The 21,167-nt window shown below is 45.9% G+C and overlaps 1 protein-coding gene across 4 annotated transcripts in view; it reads left to right on the top strand.

Moving 5' to 3' along the window:
- LOC146176381 (pancreatic lipase-related protein 2-like) overlaps nucleotides 1-21,167 on the top strand; it is a 59,729-nt gene continuing 38,562 nt past the window's right edge. For all 4 annotated transcript variants that reach the window (XM_084582725.1, XM_084582724.1, XM_084582728.1 and 1 more), the window contains exons 1-2: nucleotides 1-329; nucleotides 564-639. In XM_084582725.1, the coding sequence (XP_084438851.1) occupies nucleotides 631-639 (9 nt within the window). In that variant the 5' untranslated portion in view covers nucleotides 1-329; nucleotides 564-630. The remainder of the gene's footprint in view (nucleotides 330-563; nucleotides 640-21,167) is intronic.

Here is a 21,167-nt window from a genome sequence, read left to right on the forward strand (position 1 = left end):
TACGACTGCTGCAGCCACTACCAATAGGCGCACTCAAGGTGTCTTAGGCAGTTCGCCGACACCGCACACAATCGATCGCCTGAAACCAACCAAGTAGAACCAAAATCGTAAGTAAAATATTTTGTCTTTTAGGGCCTGTTGTTGCCTTGTGCAAATGAACCGTTAGCAATAAAGACAATAACAAAATTGATGAAGGAGAGGTATACAGTTGATGAACTTCAGACGCGGCATATATGGTATCGTGTTTATTGAAATTCGGAGGCCAACTGAAGACGGCATTGAGCATTGCATTGCCATTATTCTTGAGAACCTATGAGACGCTTTTTATGGTAAGTAATCAGCTTTGTTCTATGACGCTGGTCTGCATGAAAATGAAAAGTTGCAATTCGTGGGACGGCCACTGATAATTTGATCGTTTTAAGAAGCCACCAATGAAAATCTGCTGCTTAAAATCTCCAATGTTCTGGCCAGATACAGTGGTACGCTTGTACTATGGTCAATCTCCGTAAATGAGTTAACGCTACTCTAACCTCCGGAATTGGTCATCTTTTTTTTTTTTTCAGGAATAACCAGCCTGATTGAGGTCGATGGGGTCTCACGTCGTATATTTAGGAATTGTTCCGGGTGCCTATGTTTGGCGTAAGTAGTCTAAAAGCGTACAACTTGTTTATTATAAGTTATGCTATACGAATACGTCTTTTTAGGCATATTGTACCACACTTTGCTCTGAGAATTTTAAGGCGAAATCTCCACCTCACGACCTGTGCTCCACAAGCCAGGCGGGGTGTGAATTGTGTCCATGTGAGCCTAGCATAGTAGCAGCCTTAGTGATAACCTAAATTGTAGTTTGGTGTACCATATCTACCCGTGAGTTAACATAATGACAACAGTTTACTATGGAGGACGTGACCTTTGCCGTTGTTCCGGGCCACCCTAAAGTGTGGGCCGCGTCAACCGAGAATTGATGCGCGCCCAGTTCTATGGCAGCCCCCAAACTGTCCGGGCCGACTGCTAGAGTGGGGCCAGGCATGTGAAGGTTGACCTCGGCTAAATTGTTACAATATTGGTATTTGAGTAGAATGTGCCGCGCCCAGTTCGATGGCCTAAGTCACTTGAAAATTCAATCACCATCATTCGAAAATTCACCAAATAAATGCACTGAATAATACATGCTTTCGCACCTCATGTGGGTGCAATGAAATCGAAGCACTGTGACTTTAGATTTAGTGCGTTGCTTCCTGAGTTTTGATGCAATACATAGAGACATAAAAAATATTGCTACGTCCTGCTTGACCCGCTTCTGACACCGACGTTCGCACAGTTTATCCTGGCCGACCTGCCTATCTCGCCCCGCGCCGCCGTAATCCAGACGACTGGCGCAGATCTGATAACCGGCCTATTCGTCTCTCTTGTGCGTTTTCCTTGTAGATGTTGTGCGTGTCGCAGATGGCGCAATCTCAAAGGTTGTTCGCTTGTGCTCTGCCCGCGCAACGATATCTGGCCGCCATACTACCACGTTGTTCACAGTTCTACAGCATTGCCCTCATTACGTTTTTTTTGGGCTCGACTTCCTGACCCCGCAGCCATCGTAGACTGTGCTACAAGCGTCGTTGAACTTAACCTTCGCTCTCCTTTCGACTCGCCTTTTCCTGTTGTGTACCGCCTTTGTAGTGTGCACTTTGTCCGCCTGCCACCTGAAGCCGCAACTTAAGTCATGTTCTGCTCTGTACCCCTATTCCCGATGGACACTATATCGTTACCCCAATACTTGTTGTACCCCTCAAACGAAGTGTTGCTCTTGCTCGCACCGTCTTCACTATGACCGCGAACCAAACACACCTCCCTGTTCTGAAATTTGTGTCACAAGTCCAGCCCTTTCCTAAAGGCATCTCGCTCGCCACACTTTGTCCTATAAATGAATGTGACCCCTCTGTTGTGACCACCGGTTTACCATCCACGTCTGACTGCTCTCTCTCTCTGAAGTTCCCAGTCTCCAAGACTGCGCCAAGATAGTCGCTACGGATCTTTCTCTTCCAAAGACTCACGCACTTTTCTGTCTGCTGACATCTTTGAGAGACATTTTTGTTTTTTGATCAGCGTAGTTTGACTCGAACCGCTCTTGTGTAGCACCGCATACACACCGGCGAGGCCGCTCCTATTCATCGTCGTCCTTATCGCCTATCCGGTGCTGAACGTCAGGTAATCCAAAATGAGGTCGACAGGATGCTCGTTCAAGATATCATTGAACATTCGACGAGCCCATGGGCTGCGCAGTCGCTTTGGTTAAGGAGAAAGACGGCAGCTGGCGCTTCCACGTCGATTATTGCCATCTCAACAGCAAGACGTGTACCCTATTCCCAGAATTGATGATTCCCTAGATTGCCTCCACGGAGTGAAATACTTTTCTGCCATTGATTTACGGTCCGGGTATTGGCAGATCGCTGTTGACGAGAAGGACTGCGACAAAACAGCCTTTGTCACATTAGACGGCTTGTACCACTTTAAAGTCATGTCGTTTGGTCTCTGCAATGCCTCGGCGACCTTTGAACGAATATTTGACTCCCCTCTTCACGGATTTAAATGAACAACCTGTCTGTACTACCTCGACGACGTCGTCGTTTTATCGCCGACCTTTTCTTCGCATCTTGACTGCCTCAACAGTATTCTCAGAGTGTTCCGTACAGCTGGCTTCCAGCTCAATTAATTGAAATGCCAGTTTGGCTACCGCCAACTCACCATTCTTGGACACATGATTGATGCCGCCGCAGTACGACCTGATCCGGCTAAACTTTAAGCCGTCAAACACTTTCCGTGTCCCCAGTCTTCGAAGGATGTGCGCAGCTTTGTTGGCCTCTGCTGTTCCTTTCACAGCTTTATCAAAGATTTTGCTCGTATCGCTCGTCCTCTCACTGACCTACTAAAGACCGACACCGCTTTCACGTGGGGCCTTACCAGCAAGGTGCGTTGTTAACGCCTATAAGCTTATTGACGTCTCCCCTCGTCTGGGCTCATTCCGATCATTCAGCGTCCACTGAAGTTCGAACAGGCGTCCGCGGATTTGGGATCGCTGCAATGTTGGCCGAATACCACCACGGCGAAGACCGCGTCATCATATATGCTAGCCTTCTCTACAACGCCGAATGGAATTATTCGATACTGAGCGCGAGTGTTTCACACTCGTAAGGGCTGTCACTGAATTCCGACCTAACTTGTTCGGCCGTTCTTTCTCAGTTGTCACTGGCCCTCACGCGCTTTGTTGGTTGTTATCCCTGAGAGATCAATCAGGCCGTCTTGGCCGCTGAGCCCTACGGCTTCAAGAATGCTCCTATACCGTGTTGAAGAAGTCGGGCCACCTTCAGAACGACGCCGACTGTTTGTCTCGCTATTCTGTATAGCTCCCTGATCTCGATGACACCGAGGTCATTCCCTGCATCTTCGCCCTCTCCAATCTCGCCAACATAGGGGACGAAGAGCGCATCGACCCATTTTGAAGATACAGCATTTTAGGCCTAACATCTGGAAGAGCGGATGCTTCTCTGCAGCTTTTTCTTGTACAGGATGGAGTGCTCTACCGCCGTAACTTTCATAATGACGGTTTTCTCTTTTTGTTGGTGATTCCCAGGCAGCGCCGCTGTTCGGTTATTGAAGAACTCCATGACCTGCCCACAACTGGCCACCTCGGTATGTCTCGATTTTACGAACGGGTACGAGGTCGTTTTTTTTTTTTTTGTTGGCCTGGGCTATACCTCAGCATCCGGCGCTGCATGCAAACTGGACACCTGTCAGCGTAGGAAAAAAACCATCGAGGCCACCAGCTGGCCTTCTCCAACCTATTGAAGTGCCCGCAGAATCGTTTTATCGTGTTGGACTCGCCCCCCTTGGCCCGCTCCCGATGCCACGGTTAGGTCAGAGATGGATTGCTGTGGCAACCGATTATGCGACACGGTACGCCATCACGTAAACTTTACCCACGAGCTGCGCTACGGATGTTATTATGCATCACGGCGCTCCTCACGAACGCGCACCATCCCCAGACCAACGGCCTTACCGAGCGCTTCAACCGCACACTAACGGACATGTTATCTATGTATGTATCCCAGCTGATCCCCACGACTGGGACTTCGCGCTTAAATATGCAAAATTTTCCTACACTTCTTCGAAGCACGACACGACGGGTTATTCAACCTTCTTCCTGCTTTATGGCATGAAGCGCGTTTTACATCTGGATACGCTGGTGCCGCCTGCATGCCAGTCCATAACTACGTACGCACGTGACGCCATTGCTCAAGCGATTGAGCACGCCAAGTTGCCCGTAGTTGGCTTCTAGCCTCTCAGACTTCCCAGAAGTCTACTTACGATAGGCGACATCGCCACGTATCCTATGACCCTGGGTTCTTGGTGCTTCTATGGTCTCCTGCATGCCGCATTGGCATCTCAGATAAACCTTTGTCCCCTTTCAGTGGCCCTTTTCGTGTGATGCGCCAAGTCACTGATTGGACGTATGAACTTGACCCTCTTGTGCCCGCGTCTTCCTCCTCTAGCCATGCTACTGACATTGTGCATGTTTCCCGCCTGAAGCCATACGAATTCACTCCTTCGTCGGGACCGCGTTTAAACCGCAGGGGTTCATGTTACGAGGAGACGAGGACGAAGTGTTTCCTGCCCTATCCTCACGGAAGGCAGGTAGAAGACGAAAAAGTGGGACTGTCGCTGCTATGCCAGTTACAGCTGTCTTACCTTGTAGATATACTGTAAATATAACAAATATTCACGTAACAATATAAAAAGTGAACCTTGCTAGCTATGACCACGACGATCGTTTCTTGAGCTTCGGGATTCAAACTGTTGGCTGGTATGGACAACCCGGTAAGATGCAGTGAACTTAGAGAAAGGTTAAAGATATCTTTTTAGTTGATAAAGGACCTTACGAAAATTTCCTCATTTCTTCTGCTTCTTGACGCGCCATAGCGCCGGCTGCTGTTTTAAGGTCTTAGCAAGGCATTTGGCCAACAGTGGAGGATTCCCTCAGACCTGCTACCGGGACAAAACATAGTGGCAGATGAAACGGGATTAACCATTGCTTAATGAGATTGGCCGCATCGTTGTAGAAATAAGTCAACGCGAAGGCTTAAGGGCTGCCTTTGAGGTGAATATTCTAGTTTTTCATGAGTTGTATTCGCCTATTGCTCTTTTAATTATGTAGTGATTGCACTCAGGCTTTAACGATGATGTTCGAATATAAGAGCGCTGAAAAGGGAAATTTTTTTCTGTTGTGTTATTACATTCTTAAACTGGCGTTCGCTGTATGAACGTAAACCAGAAATAGGAACTATACCGATGATCAACATGACATATAGCCTCATTTGAGCAGGTGTAGCACAAGTGATTGGTTTGGTTTGGTTTGTGGGGTTTAACGTCCTAAAGCGAATCAGGCTATGAGAGACGCCGTAGTGGAGGACTCCGGAAATTTCGACCACTTGGAATTCTTTAACGTGCACTGACATCGCACAGCACACACGCGCCTTGCTTTTCGCTTCCATTGAAAAGAGTCCGCTGAGGCTGGGATTTGATCCCGCTTCTTTGGGAACAGTGGTCGAGCGCCGTAAGCACTGCGCCACCCCGGCGGGGTGCACCACAACTCAACAAGAACTGCAAGGTGCATGCCCATTTCATTCGGCATTCAAATGTAGGCGGCAGCTAGACTGAGCCATGTGTCCTCAGTCTTATGCCAAGCAGTAATTTAACTATTCAGCCCATATTGATTTCAGGTCGATGAGTATAAGTGCCTTTACAGCTGTGCGGAGCTTAGCTTTTATTATTGTCAGGAGTTTACTGTTTCTCTGTCACTTAAGGTTGATCCTGTCAGATAAAGTTCGGAGACGGTATCTCGCCTTCATCCGTCGTGCTCGCATATGAGGGATGACGGCATTTTGATTGATGTTGTTTAAAATTTCTTTACACTAAATCGAATACATTGGGGGGGGGGGGGGGGGGTGCAATAACTGTTAGGCATTCTCGATTTCCTCCATGCTATATTTCCTTATTTCGGACACTTTGCACCTGTTGATTGTCTTTGATAGCTCTACCAGTTCTATCCTGTCTGTTGTGTTGGAGGCTTTCATAGTTCGCCATAATTTTAATCAAATCTTTCGTCTGTTTAAATAATTTATCATGATCTTCTTTAACTATCCTACCGCTTACTTCTACCGTGCACTCTGTAATTATATATCTGAAGTTATCGTTCATTACTTCTGCACTAAGGTCGCCTTCCTCGGTTAATTTTGAACATCTAATCTGTAGCGAGATACTGAATTCTTCTATCTTGCTTTCGCCGATAATTCGTTGATTGGCCTCTTCTTTTTTTAACTATTTCGTTCCCTCTACAAATCTAGACTGATACGAGACCTACCGTTTTGTAGTCACTGCATCACATCTTTCGAATTATCTCTTAATCCTGCAGAATGCCAGGTTTAGAACCCAGCATGAAATCAGTTTGATTTTCAGTCTCCCTGTTAGGGCTTTTCTATACAGAAGCTGTGTCCTTGTTTTAGAGGATCAGCCTCGCCTTCGGGAGGTGCCAGGTTTGATCTCCGGTGCCGCCGGGTACCCATTGCTTAACAATAAATAAAAGCTTTTTCCCCGCATTGTGGGCTCTTTCGGGTGAAATGCCTGGGAAAGGGGTCATGGCCCAAATAGTTGCACCGATGAGGCAGTGATCCGTCCTTTATTCATCGGACAACGATAAGTCCGTCTAGTGCGGAAGAAACCCACTTACGACTGTTCCGTTTACTGCAGAAATTATTCATGACTCTTCAGTTATTGAGTTCTGTGAACTCAACTAATAACTGGTATCACAGAGTCAATGCTATCGTCGTCCGCTGCCTGATCTCGAGCCTGCTTTTTGCTTCGTTGACATTGAGGCCGCCATTCAGTGAATCATTCTGCATTTTTACTTGCCCGTTGCCGGTTCTACATCTTCTGTAGGATTGTTTGACTGTCTGGTCACCATGACTGCATATAGGGGCGTAAGCTTGTACATACAACCTTCACATTATACTGCTATTAAGTTTCGTTATGAATGCTGCCACCATTTGATTATTGCTATAGAACTCATATATATATTACCAATTATATACTTTTTGAAAGGTCAGTCAAGGTCAGTTGCCAGGTGCTCTGCAGTCGCCCGGGACTGAGGGCCGGAGGTTTATTGGAGATTAGTTGGAATTACTGTAGCAGGGAGGCCAAATCCTGTTCTTACCAGGGAGAGCATTTCTGGACGTGTTCACCGGCGTCAGACCGCACCAGAAAACGGTTTACGAAATGCCATCGACACTCTGATTTTATTTTAATTTGTTGGGAGAATGGCGCTGCACAGAGATTCTAATCACGTTCTTCTGGCATGCTTGGAGGATGTTCTATCTCTAAGCCACCACCGCTACCTGAACATGAAAGGCAAGTAACTATGATTATAAGATTAAGATTGAGCGCATTTCGCAAGCACTCGCAGATTATAACTAGTAGCAGACCGGTATCGCTCAAGATGAAGGTATATAACAGTTGCATCTTACCAGTACTCACCTATGGGGCTAGAATGTAGCGACTAACGAAAAGGGTTCTACTTATTGTCGCTTAGGGCAACATATCTCATCTAAATATATTAAGCAGGAGGCGGCAGAAAGTTAGGTGGGCGGATCAGGTTAAGAAGTTTTTGAGGGTCAAGTGGATGCAGCTAGCACAGAACCGAGTTAATTGGAACATTATGGGGGAGGTCTTTGCCCTGCATTGGGTATAGTCATGCGGTAAATGATCTGTTCGGCACTTCAAAGATTCGCTCACGAACACATTGACGTATTTCCAGGCTAGTTTATTGCTTCATACTCTTCTCACGTTTGAATACAAGCAGTGCTGATCAATGAGCTCCGAAAACAATCAAGAGCAATTGCGCCCACATTTACCGGCTGCGAGCTGCACCGACAGTCTTTACGCGTGTTCCTTATTTTCTTCGAGTCTAGACTGACATGCTGCACAGAAAACGTTCTCTGCACAATGCGCGGTGTTAGCTCAGGTAGCAGTCCTTCACTGAATCCTTTGAAATCCTGAATTCTAGGAAGATTTCCGCTATCCTATCGACATTTCCCAGTTTCTGCCTGCTACTGCCTCTGGGTCTGATATAGCGACTATCTGCGGCAGCTTAGAGCATGCTTCGGGTCGGTAGCCGGTGGCGCCGCCTTTGTCCGCTTCGCAGTTGTATAACCACTTCACACTTCGCGAAGCGGCACGAATCCCGTCTCCGATACTATTGCCGAGACTGCACAGCTGCCACTAAACTGGCTAACCTCGAATAAGTGTGCCACACTGGAGCGCTTCTTGGAGAACCTAAAGATCACTTCTTCCGCACCAGAAGTTTCAGGAGCTGACACGATCACTCGAAGGAGGCGTATTCGCAAGCCACCTAATATCGTATCTCTAAAAGGTGGTCTTCAGGACTGAATGTTCCGACTGTAGTCACCGGCCCTTTATCTGCGGCATTATCTATCGTTTTTCGTTACGTCTGTGCCACAGACAATACAAAAGGGGAGGGAGGCAACTCCCAAATATATTAAAAACTTTCATTGAGGACCGCGTTAGGGTTTTTATTTTGGAACTCCTTGAGCTGATTCTAATAAGATTTTTAATTACCACGAAAACAAGGATGGAATAAAAATGAAGAAACTATAATCGAAATTCAGTTTCAACGATGACATATTCATGAACCAGCATATGTCGATGTGGAGGCTGTAATTGTTGCGTGCGCCTTTATTGAATAATTAGAACAGTTTCCATCATCAATATTAGGTTGCCCATAAAAAGCTCAGATGAGTGAACAGAGCGTGAGTATCAGAAGGCGTGCACTCATGACGTTGCAAGTGCAAGGTTGCCCGCAGAAATTTCCACATTGGTTCAATTTATTTCCGGCACAAAGATGAACACTTCGGAGTCAAAAGGTTCAGTTCAACGCCTAGATGGCAAAATGACAAGGAACAGTGAGAATTTCCTCGTACCGCTCTTTTTACCCCCTTCTCAGCCATGTGGTGTATACGGCTGAAATCAATAACTAAAGAAAGCCAAGGTTCTCACCATAAACGCAGTAGCTGTGTTTATGAGTGTACTTACAACCTGGCATAACTAAGGCAGGCAGGGTGGCACCCCTAAGAGCTACAACATTGGGGGATGGTCACCAGCCAATGCACATCCTAAGCCTGCTGATTTACGCTAAACCTATCGATTGGCTATCTATCGTCGTACGGTCGGGAGTGGAAAACAAAACAATTGCCTTAGCATAGAGAAATACACTCAAAGCAGATCATTCGCATTTACGCACGTATAATTTGAACTAAAATTATTTCGTTCATCTTGAATTGTTAATCTAGTGCTTCGATTAGAAGCACGCCGAGGCCAGCGGAGTTTTCATGAATTTCCTCTATGCACTCTTGATCCTTATTTCAAACCTCACATTCTGGTTCTTGATTGGAGAGATGCCAGTAATGCGTTCATTTACTCTGGAATATAAGGCATAGCATGATTTATAGTACCTGTTTAGAAAATGTCTGTTATTTACAACCAACTTCTATTAATGCCGTCTCGCATCCTTTAATGTAAGCGAAATGAGTGCACTAAATCCTTTGTCTCTCTGGTTTATTTATTTATTGGTACCTCAAATGCCCACTAGTGGTGTTACATGAGGGGTGGGCTAACAAATTATATAATTAATTTGGTGATGAATGCCTTGAAGAATTCATGGTTAGCTTCAGCTGGCAGGTCATTCCAATCTCTTGCAGTCTTGGAAAAGAATGATTTGAGATGTGCAGACGTGGATGGTCAAGGTGTGTGGACGGCGTTCGGGTGGCTGGTGCGAAGTGAGAAGCGGTGAGCAGGGGTGATAATGGAATGGCTCAGAGGGGAATGATAAAACCGGTGAAAAAGTAATAGTCTAGCGATTTTACGACGGGATTAAAGGCTGGGAAGTTTAGCTTGTGCTTTCAATATGTTACGCTCGTATGATACGAGTAATCCGAATAAACAAATCGTATGGCGCGGTTTTGAACGGACTCGAGTGTTTTAGAAAGGTTATTTTGTTGAGGGTCCCAAAGTGTTTACGGCTAGAGCGATATATAACGCGGATGTCAAATTCCTGTAGGCGGAGAGCCCATCGTGCGAGGCGACCGGACGGGTCTTTAAGAGAGGACAGCCAATATAACGCGTGGTGGTCCGTGACGACGTCAAACTGGCGACCGTAAAGGTAGGGTCGGAATTTCGTCAATGCCCACACAATTGCCAAACACTCCTTTTCAGTAACTGAGTAGTTGCGTTCTGCTTTAGAGAGGACACGACTCGCGTACGCGACGACGTATTCGTGAAAACCATTTTTCCGTTGTGCCAAGACAGCTCCGAGGCCAACGCCACTCGCATCAGTATGGGCCTCGGTGGGTGCTGTCGTGTCGTAGTGGCGAAGGATTGGTGGCGAAGTCAAAAGACGGTGCAATGCGTTGAACGCTTCGTCGCACTCGACCGACCACGCAGTTAAGTCATTGTTTCCGCCGAGTAGTTTCGTCAGGGGTGCAATTATTGAAGCAAATTTCTGCACGAAGCGCCGAAAATAGGAGCATAGACCTATGAAGCTTCGAAGTTGCTTGAGCGAAACCGGCTTAGGAAACTCCGCCACTGCGCGCAGCTTGGCCGGATCAGGGCGAACACCTTCCTTAGAGACGATGTGCCCCAAAATAGTCAACTCCCTGGCACCGAAGTGACACTTCTTGGGATTCAGTTGCAGGCCGGCGTCAGTAAGGCAAACCAAAACTTGCCGCAAGCGCTCTAGGTGCGTAGCGAAGTCGGTGGAAAAGACAACAATGTCGTCCAAGTAGCAGAGGCAGACGTGCCACTTGAACTTCTGCAAGATGTTATCCATCATCCTTTCGAATGTGGCGGGCGCATTGCACAGACTGAAGGGCATCACATTAAATTTATAGAGGCCATCCGGCGTCACAAATGCGGTCTTCTCTCTGTCACAGGCGGCCATTGGTACTTGCCAGTAACCTGAACGCAAATCAAGAGATGAAAAGTACTCGGCACCTTGGAGGCAATCAAGAGCGTTGTCTATACGCGGAAGGGGGTAATTGTCCTTGTGGGTAATTTTGTTGAGGCGCCGGTAGTCGATACAAAAGCGAAACGAGCTATCTTTGTTTTTCACTAGCACCACTGGTGAAGACCAGGAGCTTTCTCGAACGAACTGCTTTATTTGTGTTAGCAAGGTGGACTGGTCTGCTTCAGGTGTTAAAGCTGCAAGCGGCGCCGGGTGTGATAGCGAAGAGCGAGTGATGTTACGGCGCTTGCGTAATTCATCAAAGTTGTGGCATGCGTTGATAACGTCGACGACGGTGGCTGGATTTTTAGCCAGAAGCATCTGGAACGCGTCATCATCAATTCCTTGCATAATGTGATCAATCTTGGTGCTCTCTGATATTGAAGCGTCCACGCGCTTGCACAGGTCTACGACATCTTCAATATAGCTGGTAAAATTCTCACCAGGAAGCTGTGCACGGCCGCGCAGGCGTTGCTCAGCGCGCAATTTGCGCACTGCAGGCCTGCCGAAAATATCGGCAAAACTAGCCTTGAAAGTAGACCACGATGTGATATCGGCCTCGTGGTTGCGGAACAATAGGTTTGCAACGTCCGTTAGGTGGAAAATGACATTATTGAGTTTTTTGTTGTCGTCCCAGTGATTGTGAATACTGACCCGCTCATATGAGGCCAGCCAATCTTCCACGTCATGGTCGCCGGTTCCGCTGAAGATAGGAGGATCACGCTGGCGCAAAGCTCCAGCGCAGAACACGGCGGATGAGAGGCTGGTTGCACTAGGGGTGGTAGCGTCGGTCATTGCTTGTGTCGGGAGTGTGCGGCTGCGGAGCTCCAGGGCGGCAGGAAATGCTCACCTCCACAAAGTGAAAGGGGGTTTTTACTGTGTTTTAACAGGGATAATAGCCCTCTCGAAGTTGCAAGGCGAACCACACAAGAACACAGCCAGTCTAGGTCTTCACAAGCGAGCTCGAGCAGCGCAGCGGCACTTCGTCGTCCTTATCCTCGTTTTCGTGGTATCCTCGCCTGCTTCATCCTTGTCTTCGTATATCCTCGTGTAGTTCACTACAGTTACTACAAGTGTGCCTCAAATCCTTGATATTTTTTCACGGAATACTTCTGGACTAAGGCTCTCTCATGAGGTTACTTAGCAAAATGTCTTGCACTTTTTAGAGTTAAAGTTGACTTTTAATCCGAATCATGTGTTTTAGCAGCACTTTCAAGGAATGTTAAGCCTCTTTTAAACTGCAAGTCTTTTATTTCCAAACCTGTGAAATATGGAATAGTTACAGGCTGTTTTGGCACGGCTAGTCAGAAAATCTTGCGCTCATCAAATCTTTAATAGCCTTGCAGTCCAAGTCAATAAATTCTGGGAGGCTGGTTATCCAGACGCAGTACTCGTAGCCAGTATCGATAGGTTCTGCGTGATCTGAAATATTCGAGACAGCTCGGAAGGAAAAAATGATGTAAAAAAGAAGATTGCTGTTATGCCTTATTTACATGCATTGTCGCATCGTTGTAAAAGTTGGGGTAAAGTATGTCGTGCAGGTAGTGCTCTCAGCTCCTTATAAGGTTGAAAAGGTAGGGGCAGCAGTTCAATGAAATCTGGATGGCACCAAAAAGAAGGACAAATGCCAGGTCAATCACGTGAATATGTTCATTATTTCTAAGGTGGGAGTCGTGTACCGAACTCTTTTGTATTGTGACCGTACGTACGTACATTGACCAGACAAGCCGTTGCGTTAACATTAAGTTTATGAAACCTGCACATTCAGTTAAAAAGGAATGAAACAAAAGTGAAAAAAACATTGTAGTACGTGTGAATGTGTACTATTCTTTGTCAATCCCAAGATATTTCTTCACAATGAAGAGACCACCAAAAAAGTCGCGGAGCCCTTCCATATCAACATGCAGGTAGCCAAATCTCTGCTTTAGTAAAACGTCTGTAGTTGTGCTAAATAGATGGCCATGCTGTCGGCGGGCTCAAAACGTGCGTGTGATGTGGCATTTTTATATTTTTATCATAGCATCAAAGTTGACAATGCGCATGTGCGTCCACCACTTCATTGTATATACCCTTCCTTTCTTTGAATAAATCAGCTGTAAGTTCAGTGCCGAGTTTGTCCCTTCTCTTTGTCCCGTTGTGTTGCGCTGATATATATTACTGTTAGTTACGTTGAAAAATATTTTCATTGAAAATGCACAAACGTTATGGGTACAAATCTGTCGACAATATCCTCATCATAGACGCAGCAGCAGTAAGGCGTGATGATCACAAAATATGGCCAAAAGAAAACTGTGGGGAGTATTTTAATTTTTGCTTTCACTTGGCTTTCGATAGGTGTTGCAATCGTGGCTTGCCGTAAAGGTGATTTTTTCTCTCAGAAAGGTTTTTTGACCATAGCAGGAGACACGTAATTTGGGAAGGAATTGACAAATCAGATGAATATTGTGTGACTGGAAATCATGTGTTCAGCTTTTGCAGGCGGTCATTATCACTCCGTACCTAATTTCTGACCTAAAACGAGCGTGTAGGTCGTTAGACGCAGGCGATCGTCATGGCCGCCCCATTGAAAACTGAGACATGGATGTTATAGGGTGTTCGGTATACCGCTATACCGTACAGGATGGACCGGCTCGAAACCTTGCTGACCTGACGTTCAGGACGTCCCTGTATGCGTCGGTGGACCTAGTTTTTGTTGAGAACAAAAAGCGTTTCCTGGCTCAAAAACATTCATAGCTATAAATCAACGCGGCTATATTAAATGAAAAAAAAAATGAAGACCAAAATTATTGCGTGCAATCCTGAAATTCGGGACAGATCCTCATTCCCCCGTGTTTAACGTACACTGTAAAAATGTTTTGTTGAAAAATACAGTGGTTTTCTGGCAGCTGTCCTAAGGAAAGTTTCAGTTCTGCTACGTTTTGTGTTTTATATGGTCTGTAATTTTAGTTTCTTGCTGTTTTCATCTTACACATAATTTCTGTAAATTTACAGAAATGTGTTTCAGTACACACACACACACACACACACACACACACACACACACACACACACACACACACACACACACACACACACACACACACACACACACACACACACACACACACACACACACACACACACACACACACACACACACACACACACACACACACACACACACACACACACACACACACACACACACACACACACACACACACACACACACACACACTTCAATCTGTTATTTGGCATGCGTTTCAGCCTGTACAAGACAATCAAATTGCGTAAAGCTTAATTTTTTTCCCAATGAACTGAATTTTTAAGGCGAGAGCCTTTCTGACCTCATCCCATGAATATTTCTGTCGGAGCTGACACTCGGTGGCAGCCACTAGATTACCCTTGCAAAAGCAGTTGCCTCAGCACAAAAACTGCGAGTGCAACGATGGCATAACAGATAACACTGCAGCGGGGAGCCAATGTCTGTACTCGCTTCGCCCACTAAATATGCTCATAGTCATTAATAATGGACGTCAGTGTGGTGCCACTGATCATGTGTTTTCGTATCAAAATGGTTGCGCAGCCGTTCTTCAGAGAACGTCCCGTGGTTGGCATATCATCGCTTCAAAATTAGTATGCATACCTACTATAAGGGCAAGGATCAGTTTGCGGCAGGAAATTGAGCAGGTGACATATGAACATCCAATTATTTGCCTTCCAAGCAAGGTTAGTGCTGGAAAACAGCAAATTACTGTTTCTTTTGTGAAAGTATTTACGTCGATGACAGATAACAAATTTTCTCTTCACAGCAACAGAAAGTTTCTTTAAATATATTTTCAATTTTGCACACAACATTTTGCACTGTAGCTGCGCTGTTTAGCCCTGTGCATTTTTTCCTTAGTTGCCAAGATCGGGGATTTTAGCTTACCGCTTGTCTTCTAACAGGCTGAATATTTATTTCTAGTTATGAGGGATAGCTTCAATTTTGCTAATCATCATTACGCATTGGATTTTGTAGACGCTTCTCAGCGTACCTTAACTTGCCAGTGCTGTCTGTTTTGCCAGCGCCATTGTACATATTGAAATCTAGCTTCATAAAGGAATGACAGCACATAATGTGTTTCATATTGCACCATTTACCTTCACGTGCTTCCAGCACAGGCGAGACAAACAATAATTAACTTTCGACTAAGCCTTTTAGAAGTGTACATACTTTAGGTAGCATGGAATGAAAGACAACTTATAACAAGCAATGCGATTATTTAACGTGGTAGCTATGATACACTTTTATGGACTGATAACTTCAAGTATTCATAGAGCAACGCACGTACCTCACGTGCAAAGTTGTATATTGCATGTTTTCATGCTCGTGAGCGCGGTGCCTAACAAAATATATTCTGAACAAGGCTGTTCTTTTCTATATACTTTTGAACCGTATTGCTCTTTGTTTTCTTTAAATTCTTAACTTTACTGCTCTACCTGTTTAGAGCATCCAACTGATCATAGTTTGTCCAATTTTGGCTCGATGCGTGACTGCTCCCTCTTTTATCTCTATAGCGGACTGCTAAACAGATAGAGGCACATGAATATGAGAGTGATAGCGGACCTGTATGTTCCCGGAAAACTGGATTGACGCAATATGAGATTTTTCAATTGAGCCGCACAGTTACTGTGCGACTGTGTTAACGTGTATTAGGTGTACACTGATGTAGTATTTTATATCACCTTGGTCTTATTCTTGGAGAAGGGAGAGGGCGAAGTGTGATGCCGGCGTCTGGTCGACGACGAAGGCAAATTATGCTAAAACTCCGGGCTCTGATTGTCGCCTTGGCAGTACCTTTTAGTAAGCAAACATTTTTACGTGGTAGCAAGCAAAGTTACATAGTGACATGACAAAAAGAGGAAGCGTGACGTTATGATGAGAGTTCCATTAATGCCCAGGGGGTCTGGCGTGAACGTTCTGCCTAGCTCTACCGCCGACTTTGTTTTCGTCGTATTCGTAACATAATCCTGGGCTGCCGAGCCATTCTCTATGATAACTTGAAATGCGATGCATTATTTGAAATATGATGAACACAGGCAGGAATGGGAGACTAAATGCTTGCTGCCACAACAAACGGGAAACTTTCATGATTACTTGAAACTAGATCTTCGGGTTCATCGCTCGCCATTTGCTAGAAGACCAAACCCATGGATATGGCGGACGGCTTGAGCGAGGATGCTGTCCAGGGTTTAGCAGTCGTGGGAGAAAAGAACCGTCGTGGGGTCGGCAGGATTGGTTCTGAGCTTAACCTTCTTTGTGTGCTATGGGCAGGGCAGGGGACTGGTACCAGGGTGGATAGCTGGTTAGTTCTGGTCAAGTTGAGCTGGGCTGAAGTTAGACAAGAGAGGCTAGGCAGCCGCAGTCGGGCAACCAGGACGAGCGGATGGTTTCGCTCTATAGATGGAAGGAAGAATGGTGATGCGCCCCGCACCTCCACCCAGATGTTACATGGTGGAAAGCTATGCAACACGGGGACAGACAGAAACAAGATGACGTGATGGCATGATTACGAAAGATGCTTTAATGGTCTAGCGGCCTGACGTTGTTGCTGTTGGCCTCTTGAAAAATGGCACATACCCACAATAGGTGAATGGCCAAGGTGGGATGGGGCGCACAAACTCAATTACATGCACAAGCTTGTCGCAAAGCGAGAAAGTAAAGAATTATAACTACGAAGATATAGGAATTGTGGTTATAATATACAGGCAATCAATAATTTTGATGTGAAAAAAATCTGAAAGAAATTTGGGAAAGGCTAACAGGTTAACGTACGAGTTGATATAATATATTCATGAATATAATTCGACAAATAGTGTCCAACGCAAAATTCCTGGCACTTGCCCCGAACGACAGCACAAACTTGTAGGGAAAAGATGAACCCTAACCTAGGGAGGGGGTCTTCAGGTATATCTTTCTTTGAACTATCAACCGACCACAAGAGAGGAAAAATGCTACGTGGATTCCAATTCTCCACACGATGCACATATGCTTGTTGTCGACCCACGTCTGCATATATAAAAATTCAAGTCCTAAATTCTGCACCACAACAGCGTCATTGCTACTTCACACTGCCTGATTTTACCTGAACGGAAATTTGAGTTATATTATAAATGATGACAAGCCAAGGTATTCAGTGAGGAATAGCGCAGCCTGGCTGATATATGCTGGAAACGCTCGAAACTGGAAATCGCCAAGATACTAAAATTTGGGACACTATTTACTGCAGGAGCATTAAGGACCGATCCTGCTAAGTAATCAGCCACTTCGTTTGAGTGTACACCTGTAAAGCCACGGGCCCAGAAAAAACGGACTTCTTTCAACGTACATTAAAAAAAAAACAACAACGCAGGAATCGACTCAAAAATAGTTCTGTGACCTTTCAAGCGAGCTTAACACAGATAAACGCTCAGCAAGAATAATTACTTCAGATAAATGGCATGAAATTTTGTGTAAAGCTATTCCAAGAGCTAAATATTCCGCGAGGAATGTACGAATATAATCGGGCAGACCGAAAAAATAGCTCCATGTCAAATCATGCGAAAATATGCCAACTACAGTGTTCTGGTGGTCGACTGAGGCATCTGTAGAGATAACAGTGTGATAGGGTATTTATCTAGATGATTAGAGAAGACCTTTAAAATGTTTGCAGGCATATATTTCGGTGAGCGGAGAAAATGTCGTCATAGGGAAAGTGCGCTGCGGCCTGCGTGCCATCAACCCATTTCGAAGTATTCAGGCGGAACCCGATTCGTGCTAAATGTTTCTGCATTACCGTAATTTGTGGCTATTTATAGCGTGGTCAATAATCAGATAAGAATAGAGCCGGTTCGGATGCAAAAATGGGAGCACCCATTTTCGCATCCAAAGCTGGGGGAACCCAGACCGGGAATAGAGCATATAGAGACCTGGTGAAGCATAAGCCAAGACGACAGTCACCAACGGAACCATTCTGCCAGGTTGTTCCACATTGTCATTCGAAAGTTAAGGTTCATAGGCGCGTTGAAATTCCTCCTATGTACTCTACGCGCACCCGCGTGGGCCTGGAACTTTCAAGAATAAATCGTGTAAGTGTGGTAATTGGACCGCGGTATAGGAAATTGCCAGAATACACAACAGGTGGGACGTACCCTGGCCTTAAAGCGGCCAGCGTGATCTGCATGACGGGCATGGCGGTGGTGTGGTTCGAAACCAATGCGAAGGAGGTCACCACTTTGGTGACTTGGAAGGAACAGAACCTGTTCTTTAAGCCGATCGGCCGCCAATTTGTTGCCAAGAAGGAGCTCGAGTGCCACGCACAGACGTGCGTAGAGCTGTGTATGTTTTAAATATTTAGGACGTGTTTGCTTCATGTCCACTGATAAGGTAAGTCCTGGCTTTAAAAGCATCGCGGACGAAATAATTGTCGGTGGTTGATGCTGTCATCCAGTAAATACGCTGCATCGTACAACTACATGCAGCACGATGCATCTCCGGTCCATGCCCATGCCCATGCATGGGCATGGGGAGGGAATGTAGTGCGAAGAGAAGATAACCGATGGTCGCTTTGGGTAACAAACTGGATTCCAAGGGAAGGAAAGCGTGACAGGGGGCGGCAGAAAGTTAGGTGGGCGGATGAGGTAAAGAAGTTCGCAGGGGTCAAGTGTATGCAGCTAGCACAGAACCGGGTTAATTGGAGATATATATGAGAGAGGCCTTCGCCCTGCAGTGGGTATAGTCAGGCTGATGATGACGATGATGGTGATCGTACAACTGAAGAGCCGTCGCAACGCCTACCAGTCTATGCGGCGGCCGAATACAGCTGTGAGTCACCCGACTCTATCGCGCTCGCGTCGACATCTCAGAGACACACCAATTGTACGTCGGGAATTACAGTGCATGCCACTGTCGCTGCATGCCACGCGCCCACCATCGGCGCGTTGTTTTTCCTTCCGCTTTGCATTTAGTATCCTTTATCCCGATAATCGCCATAAGAATAATTCTTGTCAAAAACCGACAAGACATAAAAACAAGTCCCCAACATTTGTCTTGGACTCGTAGACTGTCAGCTCTATAATGATCAGCCAGTGTTAGACTGGCCTCGTCGTTTTAAAACTCCCGCAGCGACAACAAAAGCTGTACCCTTTAGAGAGCGTGAAGTGGTTTATTGCGATTCAAAAAGTGGCCGCAGACTTTCCGCACCGCCCCGGATAGTGAAAAGCTCTTCATAATTCCCCTTGTGTAAAGTGCTCAACGTTTTAGTACTATATATCTGTTTATTTTGTTCATGCCGAATTGTGCTGTGTGTTATTGTGTGTTTTTATTTGTTAGACTGTCAATTTTTTTAATGATTACTATTACTATTATGATTTCTTTTTTCTCGCCAAATTGTTGTGTGTATTGTACTTTTTGTTTTTCTGTGTGTGATTGTTACCTGGTATACCCCTCCTGCTTGCGCCATAAGGCCTGCAGTATTTTGAAATAAATAAATAAATAAATAAATAAATAAATAAATAAACTTCGCAAGTGACCGATACTGCGCCTTTCTTTTCCTGTAGACGAATTATAGAACGTCCATACAGTCGATGGAAAGTGACGTCACTCTTGTCGACGGGTGTGGCTGCGGCGCCAATGGGATTTCTTTAACAGTGCGCTTGATTTGCCAGTAGTCTGCCTGGTGCGAGCGTGGGCTTTCACCTCTCCACACTTTAAACAGTCAAAGTGTCCCCTGTTTTTTAATGGAACTGCAAAATAAAATTTCTGCTCCTGGAACCGAGTTGCTTCAAATCAATCCGAAGCACTTTTCTGCGGTGCTGCTTTCAGACCGAGTGTTGCTTGCGAATAATAAACCCATTAATCAAACAGTTATCTTTTTCCCTCCGAATAATTTCTTCTTACGTGGTAGCGTAGCTCAAAAATTTAACGGCTTTACGCCACTGTTTAGGTGTCTGCAAAACCTTTGCGCTCAGCTTTGTTAAAAATCTGTAATATGGGCGTTTATATGCGCCCCGCCGGGGTGGTGCAGTGGTAAGACGCCCGACTACTGTCCGGAGTTCCCGTGTTCGAACTGGACCACGGCGGCTGCGTTTCGATGGAGGCGAAACGAAGTGGCGTCCGTGTGCTTTGCGATGTCAGCGCACGTTAAAGATCCCCAGGTGGTCGAAATTACTCCGTAGCCCTCCACTACGCCCCCCCCCCCCCCTTCTCTCTCTCTCCACTTTCACTCCCACCTTCATCCCTTCCCTTACGGCGCGGTTCAGGTATCCACATAGCAAGTGTGACAGATACTGCGCCTTTCCCTTCCTGTGAACCAATTATTATTATTATTATATGCATCGTAGCCCTCCACTACGCCCCCCCCCTTTCTCTCTCTCTCTCTCCACTTTCACTCCCACCTTCATCCCTTCCCTTACGGCGCGGCTCAGGTGTTCACATGGCAACTGTGACAGATACTGCGCCTTTCCCTTCCTGTGAACCAATTATTATTATTATTATATGCACTAAATGTACACCTACAATTTATTTTTAATATCACCGTGACTTCAGTGCATGCACATTCACATCCGACGAGCGTTTTCACGTATATTTGACAGCGACATAGGATGATTACAACACTTAAACTCGCGGTGCTAGCGCTGCACCGTCGATTCCGTACTGCCCATGCTGCTACAGAGCTGTATCGTGCTTTCTGAATGAGGCGCCTCAGCAGTGAGCGCTTCCTGAACACACTGCCCCTATTTTAGTACACAGTAACATGGGTGAAACACGAACGGCTAGCGCATGCGCAGTGAGGCTCCATAACGATACACGTGACGTCACGTCACGAGTCGGCGTAGTGCTGGAATGCCTGTGGAACGACGCAGCTAGTTGCCATGGTTACGGCGCATGCGCAGTTATTGCCTCTGATAAGGACAGCCAAACTCCCGTCTACTAGCCTAGTGAAGCTTTCGGTACAGTACCTCGTGTGCTGTGAGCTAGCAGTGTCTGTCAAAGAACCCTGAGTGGTTGAAATTGAGCTGAAGGCATGCGGAGAAGCCTGCTTCTTTG

This window comes from Amblyomma maculatum, chromosome 10 (genome assembly GCF_055883805.1).
Source record: "Amblyomma maculatum isolate TAMU_Amacu chromosome 10, ASM5588380v1, whole genome shotgun sequence".
Lineage (NCBI taxonomy): Eukaryota > Metazoa > Arthropoda > Arachnida > Ixodida > Ixodidae > Amblyomma > Amblyomma maculatum.